General features: G+C 46.2%; 1 protein-coding gene across 4 annotated transcripts in view; it reads left to right on the top strand.

Moving 5' to 3' along the window:
• Window positions 1-6,975: 6,975 nt before the first annotated feature.
• aadat (aminoadipate aminotransferase) overlaps window positions 6,976-10,638 on the top strand; it is a 73,472-nt gene continuing 69,809 nt past the window's right edge. For 2 of the 4 annotated variants that reach the window (XM_067982481.1, XM_067982477.1), the window contains exons 1-3: window positions 7,344-7,472; window positions 8,646-8,678; window positions 10,477-10,548. In XM_067982481.1, coding sequence (XP_067838582.1) covers window positions 8,648-8,678; window positions 10,477-10,548 — 103 coding nt within the window. In that variant the 5' untranslated portion in view covers window positions 7,344-7,472; window positions 8,646-8,647. Of the gene's footprint in view, window positions 7,068-7,343; window positions 7,473-8,628; window positions 8,679-10,476; window positions 10,549-10,638 lie in introns of those variants that run through there. The other 2 variants (XM_067982478.1, XM_067982480.1) reach the window with 2 other exon arrangements.

Here is a 10,638-nt window from a genome sequence, read left to right as displayed (position 1 = left end):
TCTTGCACTTATTGTTGGAGGTGAGAGTGAAGGGGGCAGGGGAGGTCAGTTTAAGGAGACAGTTGTGAAGAAACCAGGGGTTATCTTTGCTCTCCAGGATGACCCTGGAGTAGTGAGCAGTTTTAGCAGAGGAGAGTAAGGCCGGATAGTTCTTGTTATGAACGAGTCAGATCTGGTGATGGACGGCCAAACCAGTTGTGCACCAGTTACTCTCAAGTTTGCGCCAATTGGACTTGCACTTCAGGTGCAAAGGTTCCCCATGTCCTCAAGTTTCAGACGATCCTGACAACAGGTACCCACCTTAGAGAACGCGTTCTCAGTTACCCCCGACGCATTGCAAGTCTAACATCTGGAATTTGGACACACCTACACCACTGACTCTCTCTACATTTATTTAAATAAACTCTGTGGGAACTCAGCGGGCAGATCATGAGACGGCCCAAAACATGATCGCAACCTCGGGGGTGCTGATTTTGGAGCTGAAAACTGGCTGAGTTGGCTTCTGCCCAAATTTTCAGTCCAGTAGAATGTATTGCCCTGATCTCAAGCCCCAGAAATACTAAAAATGGTGGGGAATTTCGAGGCCTTTGTGCTTTGGTTCTGTTCCAAAGTGTTCTTGATATCCCAATTAGTGTTATATTGAGCATTAATTGGAGCACAAGATTTAGCAAACCATTCCCAGCACAGACCTGGTCAACATATTTTTTTTGCGTCCAGGTAATGCTCTAGTTTCCCAGTCCACTTCTGAGCATACAAATCACTCCAATACAGTACTGAATGAGTAAGAGAGGTATAGGGGTGAAACTGGTCTTCATCCATAGTGCAAACAGGCAGTACCCTTACCTAATGAAAATCTATCAATCTCAGTCTTGAAAGCTCCAATTGTTCCCCAACATCCATGGCCTTTTGGAGGGGGAAAGAGTTCCAGATTTGTACTACCCTTTGTGTGAAAAAGTGACTTCGCTCCTGAACATCCTAGCTCTAATTTTAAGATCACGTCCCCCTTGTTCTTGATTCCCCCACCAGAGGAAATATTTTCTCCATATCTACCCTATCGAATCCTTTTAACATTTTAAACACCACGATCAGATCACCCCTTAATCGTCTATACTCAAGAGATTATAAGTTAAATTAAAGCAACCTGTCCTCGTAATTTAATGTAACCAGACTGTTGATATGAAAAAGAAAAATGTAATAGAGTATGGGGAAAGGGCAGGTGAATGGGAATGGGAATAAGTGGATAGCTCTGTCAGAGAACTAGCACCGATGTGATGGGCTGATTGGCCTCCTTCTATACTGTAATGATTCTAAGTTGGAATTAAAGTTACTTCCCTGGGATTCTACAGGTGAAGGATGGGGAATTCTACTCCAGAGGGATTTCTCATGCAGCAACAGGGAAATCTAAAGCTCACAGTGACTCAAAGCAGAATAACTAGGGAGGATAGAGTTAGGCAGTTTTATTTAACGCACCAACAGGGATATCAGCAGCTTTTTGGTCTCTGGTCCTTTTACAACTATCAATTGGGTTATATACAATTACCACGAAATGTATTCATCCTAACCCATGAAACAAATAGCTCCTGAATGGCCTGCAGAAATATAACTTGACTCAAACGCTGAGGTCTCAAGCACCAAAAAGAAATGTTTTGCTTAACTATCCTGCCATTAGCAAAGATTTCCACTACACTTTAATCACATTTTTAATTTTACGTCCCTACACTGAAAATTTGGAACTGCATTTCTCTTACAAACATAAGTTATCGGGGGGAAGAATTGTTTTGGTTGTTGGAGGAATCTGAATTACTTTCAGCTGCCGCATTTAAAAAAAAATTCAATTCAATTGCTAACAAACTAGAGAACACTGCAGAGCCTCTAAACATGCAGGGGTTGAATCTCCTCTGAGGTTCTCCTCATCATTTGCCGTAACTTAGGCAGAAGATACATAGAAACCCTCCACAGCGTAAAGCACCATTTATGCATATGGAGGGTAGATGGGGTTGAGGTACAGATCAGCCATGATCTAATTGAATGGCGGAACAGGCTTGAGGGGCTGAATAGCCTCCTCCTGTTCCTACATTCCTAGCTGTCAAGCAAATGAACATTTCCAGGTCAGAGGAAGTGGTCAGGGAATTATTTTGTGCTTAAATGTAGTCATGTATCAGCAACGTTGTGGTACAAACGCTTCACGTGCTTGTATCGCAATTCCTCATTCCACTAGAATGCTAAGCCCAGCTTAGATAGAAGAAAGAGGAATTCATATCAGTGTGTTAAGCATTTGCACGATAATGTCACCAACTGTGATTTGCACCCTCATTTATAGTGATGCAGTAGGTGCGCTTCATCAAGATTTAATCTGGTCGGTGCATTCAGTGAAATCGCAAGTATGGACTGAGACACTACAAGTAAAGTGGGGTACCGCAGGGATCAGTGCTTGGGCCCCAACTAGTCATAATATATATCAATGATTTGGGTGAGGGAACCAAATGTAATATTTCCAAGTTTGCTGACGACACAAAACTAGGTGGGATCGAGAGTTGTGAGGAGGATGCAAAGAGGCGATTTAGACAAGTTGAGTGAGTAGGCAAATACATTGCAGATGCAGTATAATGTGGATAAATGCAAAGTTATCCACTTCGGAAGGAAAAACAGAAAGGCAGAGTATTATTTAAATGGTGATAGATTGGGAAATGTTGATGTAAAAAAGGGACCTGGGTGTCCTTGTACACCAGTCACTGAAAGCAAACATGAAGGTGCATCAAGCAGTTAGGAAGGCAAATGGTATGTTGGCCTTCATTGCAAGAGGATTTGAGTACAGGAGCAAGGATGTCTTACTGCAGTTATACAGGGCCTGGGTGAGACCACACCTGGAGTATTGTGTGCAGTTTTGGTCTCCTTACCTAAGAAAGGATATACTTGTCATAGAGGGAGTGGAGCGAAGGTTCACCAGACTGATTCCCGGGATGGCAGGACTGTCGTATGAGGAGAGATTGGGTCGACTCGGCCTGTATTCACTACAGTTTAGAACAATGAGAGGGGATCTCATTGAAACGTACAGGGCTAGACAGGCTGGATGCAGGGAGGACATTTTCCCCTGGCTGAGGGGTCTAGAATGAGGGGTCACAGTCTCAGGATACGGGGTAGGACATTTAGGACTGAGTTGAGGAGAACTTTCTTCACTCAGAGGGTGGTGAACCTGTGGAATTCTCTACCACAGAAGGCTGTGGAGGCCAAGTCATTGATTATAGTTAAGAAACAGATAGATAGATTTCTAGACACAGAAGGCATCAAGGGGTATGGGGAGAGAGCGGGAATATGGTACTGAGATAGAGGATCAGCCATGATCATATTGAATGGCGGAGCAGGCTCGAAGGGCCGAATGGCCTACTCCTGCTCCTATTTTCTATGTTTCTATGTTTCTAAAGCCTCCATGAATGCATTTCTAATGTCACTGAACGTAGCGGCCAAAGCAAGTCTTTGCTCACGGAAAGGGAATTGAGGTCGCTCCAACATAATTATCTGTCTCTTAAGTAGGACAATCCTATATAAACAGATACGTACGTGCAGAAATCTGGAGCAGCAAATAATTCTCTCACTAACCGCAGTGCGTTCAGTCCCCTCCCCTCTCCCCCCCAAATACTCGATGTTAATTAAACAACATCAGTTCGATGCTTTTATGCAGCCTAATAGTGAACAAAATACTTGTTTAATTTGGTTTTCTAGTAGTTGAATTCATGCAATAAAATGGAAGATCTAACCTACAGTAAGCTTTTATACATTATGCAATAATGTGCTTTTCCACTAGATGTCCAACTACCACAAGGACTTACACTTGTATACTGCCTTTAACACGGCAAAACGTCCCAAGGAGCTTTACAAATAGGGGGATTTAGGCGCCAAGCAGGGAGAAGGGTTGAGGAAGATGACCGTGGACTCGTCAAACAGGCAGATTTTGAGAAGGCTTTTGAAAGTGGGGGGAGATGGGACAAGGGGGAGGCCCTGCCTCAGCTCATCTGCTGCTGAAACACTCATTCACGCCTTTGTTACCTTGAGGTCATCCAAAACTCTGCTGCCCCTATCCTAACTCACACCAAGTCCCGTTAACCCATCACTCCTGTGCTCCCAGACCTACATTGGCTCCCGTTCCAGCGATGCCTCGATATTAAAGTTCTCATCCTTGTTTGCAAATCCCTCCATGGTCTCACCCCTCCCTATCTCTGTAACCTCCTCCAGCACTAGAACCCTCCAAGATCTCTGCGCTCCTCCAATTTTTGCCTCTTGCGCATCCCCAATTTTAATCACTCCACCATTGGCGGCCGTGCCTTCAGCTGCCTAGGTCCTAGGTTCAGGAATTCACTCCCTAAACCTCTGTGCCTCTCTCTCCTCCTTTAAGACAAACCTGCCTCTTTGACCAAGCCTTTGGTCACCTGTCCTAATACCTGCTTACGTGGCTCGGTGTCAAATTTTGTTTGATAATCGCTCCTGTGAAGCACCCTGGGATGTTTTACTACATCAAAGGTACTATATAAATGCAAATTGTTGTTGAAGGAGGGAAATTGCAAGAGAAATGGGAGTACTGACCAAAAGACTCTTCCACTGATGGTGAAATGAAGGGGGAGAACTGTGGTCGAGCAGATATAGGGCAGCAGAGAGTACGAGCTGAGGTGCTGAGCTGGAGGAAACTGAGGGCTGGATGGGGCGAGTCCATGGGGGGGTGAACAAGGACAAAGATCTCACCAAATTTGTTCAGCGTATACGAGTTGTTACATTTGAGTTTTCAAGACTTTGGAATGTCACTAAAATCAGTAGTGTGAATGTATGAAAATAATAGCGTGGATTAACCCTTTTTTTTTTTCATTCCTTCCTGGCGAGGACAGCATTTATTGCCCATCCCTAGTTGCCCTTGAGAAGGTGGTGGTGAGCCGCCTTCTTGAACCGCTGCAGTCCGTGTGGTGAAGGTACTCCCACGGTGCTGTTAGGTAGGGAGTTCCAGGTTTTTGACGGGCGACTATATGTCCAAGTTGGGATGGTGTGTGACTTGGAGGGGAACTTGGAGGTGATTGTATTCCCATGCGCCTGCTGCCCTTGTCCTTCCAGATGGTGGAGGTCGTACGTTTGGGAGGTAAAGTAATCAGCATTACTTTAACACCAATGGCAACAATCAGTGGCCATTTATTCTTGGGATACAGGCGGCACTGGCAAGGCCGCATTTATTGCCCATCCCTTGGTTGCCCTATGGGTATCATCAGCCGCAGTTTGGGACTGGAGTCACATATTGCCCAGTCCAGGTAGAGTTGGTAAGTTCCCTTCGCTGAAGGAAAATAGTGGGGTGTTTTTTTTTACAACAACCCAGCAGCTTTCACGGTCATCTTTCTGGTGCCAGCCCGCAAATTACCAGATATATTGAACTCAATTTCACAGCTTGCCCCTTTGAGCTTGTGAAGCAGTGCCCATGACCACCAATATGTCTACAACTGTTCAAACTCATAATGATCAATTTAGTTCCAGGCAGCTACAGCTCAACACCATTGCTTAGGAGCATAGGAACAGAAGTAGGCCATTCAGCCCCTCGAGCTTGTTCCGCCATTCAATTAGATCATGGCTGATCTGTATCTCATCTCCATTTACCCACCTTAGTTCCTAACCCTTAATACCCTTACCTAACAAAAATCTATCAATCTCAGATCTGAAATTTTCAATTGCCCCCCAGCCTCAACAGGTTTTTGGGGGGAGCAAGTTCTAGATTTCCACTGCCCTTTGTGTAAGGAAGGCCTAGCTCTAATTTTAAGGTTATGCCCCCTTGTTCTGGACTCCCCCACCAAAGGAAATAGATTCTCTCCATCTACCCCATCAAATCCTTTAATCATCTTAAACACCTCAATTAGATCACCCCTTAATCTTCTATATTCAAGGGAATACAAACCTGGCCTGTGCAACCTGGCCTCATAATTTAACCCTTTTAGTCCCAGTATCACTCTGGTGAATCTGCACTGCGCCCCCTCCAAGGCCAAGACATCCTTCCTGAGGTGCGGTGCCCACAACTGAACACAGTACTCCAGAAGGGGTCTAACCAGAGCTTTATACAACTGAAGCATAACTTCCACCCCTTTGTATTCCAGCCATCTTGAGATAAAGGCTGACATTCCATTTGCCTTTTAAATTATTTTTTGTACCTGTCCACTTGCATTTAGTGACTTCTGTACTTGGACCCCTAAATCTCTCAGCTCCTCCACAGTTCCGAGCTTCTCGCCATTTAGAAAATACCCTGATCTATCTTTCTGAGGACCAAAGCGGATGACCTCGCGCTTCCCCACATTGAACTCCATCCGCCACACTTTGGTCCACTTGTTTAATCGATCAATGACCCTTTGCAACTCTCTGCTCCCTTCTACATTACTTACAGCGCCACCTAACATAGTGCCATCAGCAAACTTGAATACACTGCTCTCTATCCATTCATCTACGTCACTGATCCTGAAGAGAGTGCGTGGCACAGGTTTGCCCGCTGTCGGTTCCTCAGCCTTGCCAGCTTCCTCCTCCAGGATCCTCCATCCTGTTGTAGGGAAAGACTAATTTGAAGAAACGGTGCTTGCAACTGTCAGCCGCTGGGGGGGGGGGGGGTGAAGGTTGGCAGATAATGGTGAATTCTGCCTCACCATCCCCACTGTTTTCCATCCGTTGAAGCGCTCCCGGCACAGCAGGTGAGACTCCCTGCGGAGAGCGCAATTTCGTGAAATTACTCTCCACAAAATTTTCAGCATTTCGAAACAAAAAAAGAACAGACTCTAAAAATCTCCCTCCCTCCCTCCCAAATTCCACGAATAGAAGCCTATTTTGCTCCACCTAAATCTATGCCCTAGGATTGCAGAATTAGGCACAACCCTTTGCAGCGAATTGGGGGGGGGGGGGGGGGGACCGGGCTGCACTTGGTCCAGTCGCCCGCTTGGAGCGCAGTTGTTTGCGGTCGTGGAGCGGAGCGGAGAGCGGAGAGCTGGGCAGGGGGGAAGCGAGCGATCGGGAGATCGAGTGGCGGTGCGAGAGAGAGGGAGAGGGAGCATTGCAACTAAAGAGTGAGTTTAATGCCTCTTTGCAACGGGCAACTTGTCAGGGTGCAGACTTAATTCGGCGACAGTCCACCGAGGCACCTGGAGTGCCCGGGAAAACCAGTGCGTGTGATTGACAAGCTGGATTGCCCAGTGAGCAGCAACTTTCACTGGCTGCAAATGTAATAGCGCCAGTGAGGACAGTCTGGTTGAGGAGGTGGGGGGAGGATTCACCAGCTGTCCAATCGGGCACCCCTTCAATGGGGGTGGTGCCCCTCTATATTTAATTTTGAAAGCGCTTCCAATGAACTTTTGCTTGATACTGGGTTGAGAAAGGCAAGCGATATACTGTGGGTTGCAGTTCACCCTCTGCCCAGGACAGAGCTATTCCGACAGCTATTTTTTATTATTATTAACAAACCATTTGCCCAGGTAAGGTCATCTGCTTTCTGAAAGCATTTTGTTTTTTTTTAAATGACTCCACACTAAGCGTGCAGGAGGTCCAAAGATCTGCTGTTGCAATTTAATTAATATTGAATAATTCATTGCAAATGAATTTCAATGTAGCTAATTGTGAGGTGGTGTATTTTGGTGGAAAGAATAAGCAGGCAGCATATTTTCCAATGAGTAAGAGTCTAAATGGGGGAGAGGAGCAAAGGGATCTAGCCCTGGAGTTCATTTCCAATGAATCCAATAGGGAATTCAGGAGAAACTTCGTTACCCAAGGAGTGGTGAGAATGTGGAACTCGCCAACACAAGGAGTAGTTGAGGCGAATAGCATAGATGCATTTAAGGGGAAACGCGATAAGTACATGAGGGGGAAAGGAATAGAAGGACATGCAGATCGGGTTAGATGAAGTAGAGTGGGAGGAAGCTCATGGAGCATTAACTCCGGCATGGATCAGTTGGGCCGAATGGCCTGGTTCTGTGCTATATTTCTATGTAATTCTATTTAAAAACCCTACCTCACACCAAGACTGCAGGTATATGCCACCTGATGCGAAAGGCAAGCGATGTGAGGTGCCCTCCTAGAGGGATCTCCGGAGGCTTCAGCGTGCCTGGGAGTCGGATCAGATCCCAGCTGCTGAGTTATACTGTGACAGGGGGCTCAATTTTGAAATGGTAGCGGGGTGGGGGGGGGGGAGTGAAGGTGCGAGTGGCAAACTCGGGGGGGGGTGGGGAGAGGGGACGATCGGGGGGGTGGAGAGAGGGGACGATCGGGGGGGTGGAGAGAGGGGACGATCGGGGGGTGGAGAGAGGGGACGATCGGGGGGTGGAGAGAGGGGACGATCGGGGGGGGGTGGGGAGAGGGGACGATCGGGGGGTGGAGAGAGGGGACGATCGGGGGGGATAGGGAGAGGGGACGATCGGGGGGTGAAGGGGGGAACATTGGCGGGATGAAGAGGGGGAGATCGGGGGGAAGAGGGGGAGATCGGGGGGGGGAGGGGAAATTGGAGAGGGAAACATCAGGGGCTGAGAGGGAGACATCGGAGCAGGGTGGAAAGGTAGGTTGATTTTGTGTTTTAACTTTGTGCACTGGTTTGTTATTTAATTTATTTTGTTTCTTTTTTGCCCGATCCGGCCCTTCACGCCCGGTTTCACCAGGCATGAGTCAGAAGCCGTGGAAAAGCCGCCCAGGTAGGTTAAAAATCGTTCTAACTACCTAATCTGTCACAAGTAAATTGCCTTAAGTACTTCAATGAGGTACATTTGGCTCTTTAACTATCATCCCGTCGGCTTTAATTGCCGGCGGGACTTTCGGATTCGGGAAGCCTGCGCACACACAGGTGTGTCCGTGGGGAACTCGGAAGTCAGCGGGTTGGAGCCGGCTTCCGGATCCGCTCTGCATTTCTGCAATTTTCGCAGCCCCCCCGGCCCCCAACGCACCCGCAATTTAAGTTTAAAATTGAGCCCAAATGTGTATCCAAAACCACAGGGCATCAATGTGAAAAGTGCAAATGTAATTAGGTTACAAATTTTCTTTCCCTTTCAATTACCTCAGTTGCATCAAAAGAAAGAACTTGCATTTATATAGTGCCTTTCACAACCTCAGGTCGACCCAATGCGCTTTACAGTCAATAATGTACTTTTGAAGTGCAGTCACTGTTGTAATGTAGGAAACGCAGCAGCCAATTTGCGCACAGCAAGGTCCCATAGACAGCAATGTGTTAATGACCAGATAATCAGAATCAGTTGTTAGTGGTTGAGGGATAAATATTGGCCAGGACACAAGGAAGAACTCCCCTGCTCTTCTTCGAAATAGTGCCATTGGATCTTTTACATCCACCCGAGAGGCCAGACGGGGGCCTCGGTTTTAGGTCTCATCTGAAAGACGGCACCTCTGACAATGCAGCACTCCCTCAGTACTGCACTGGAGTGTCAGCCTAGATTCCTGCGCTCATTGTTAAAAACCCAACTGATTCATTAATGTCCTTCAAGGAAGGGAACCTGCTGCTTTTAACTGGTCCGACCTTGATGCCAGCATGGCCCATATCCTGAGAACAGATTTTTAACGTTGATACAAGAATTGAAAGGTTACAACTATCAGGAAAGAATGAACCGGCTGGGGTCTTTTCTTTAGGAAACAGAAAACTGAGAGGTGACCTGATAGAGGTCTTTTAATATTGCAGTGGAGTCCAAAACTCGAGGCCATAAATATAAGATAGTCACCAATAAATCAATAAGGAATTCAGGAGAAACATCCCTACCCAGAGAATGGTTAGAATGTGGAACTCGCTCCTACATGGAGTAGTTGAGGCAAATAGACTTGATGCCTTTAAGGGGAAGTTGATAAGTACATGGGGGAGAAAGGAATAGGAGGTTATGTTGATAGGTTTGGATGAAGTAAGGTGGGAGGAGACTCATGTGGAGTAAAACACCAGCGTAGACCTGTTGGGCTGAATGGCCTGTTTCTGTGCTGTAAATACTGTGTAATACTATGTAAAAAAGATGGTGGGGTTGCCTCAGTTTAACATCTCATCTGAAAGAGCGTACCTCCGACGGTGCAGCACGCCTTCAGTTCTGCACCGTAGTGTTAGCCGAGATTATGCGATCAAGTGCAAGAGTGGGGCTTGAACCCACATCCTTGTGATAGAGAAATAAGAGTGCTACAAACTGAGACAACTTGTCAAATTTTGTCCGATTACGCTCCTGTGAAGTGACTTGGGAGGTTTTACTACATTAGGGGTGCTGTATAAATGCAAGTTGTTGTTGTTGTTTTATTCCAAATATTGCGGGAACTTGGAGAAACTACGCCAAAAAAAATTTCGGACGACCGGATTACATTGAAAACTTGGGAATCGTTTTGTATTAAATGTGGCAAGTTGGCAAATCTAAACTACAACCGCAGAATGAGAAAGACAGTACTGGTATAAAATTAAACCGTCTTGTTACTTTCCTCATGTATGTTAAAAAAAAGTTTCATTCTTTACTACAGATATCATGAATTACTCCAGATTTATCAACGCAGTAAGTGCAGCTCGGAGAGTGTCACCGATTAGAGCACTGAGTAAGTAGAAGGACAAATCCGTCACTGCTGGCCGTATATTATTGAAAACTGATCCAGAGAGTTTATCACAATAATTCACAGGTGCCCAGG

The sequence above is a fragment of the Heptranchias perlo genome, chromosome 4 (assembly GCF_035084215.1).
Source record: "Heptranchias perlo isolate sHepPer1 chromosome 4, sHepPer1.hap1, whole genome shotgun sequence".
Classification (NCBI taxonomy): domain Eukaryota; kingdom Metazoa; phylum Chordata; class Chondrichthyes; order Hexanchiformes; family Hexanchidae; genus Heptranchias; species Heptranchias perlo.
The sequence above is the reverse complement of the archived record's forward strand: the minus strand, read 5'-3'. Positions and strand labels throughout refer to the sequence as shown.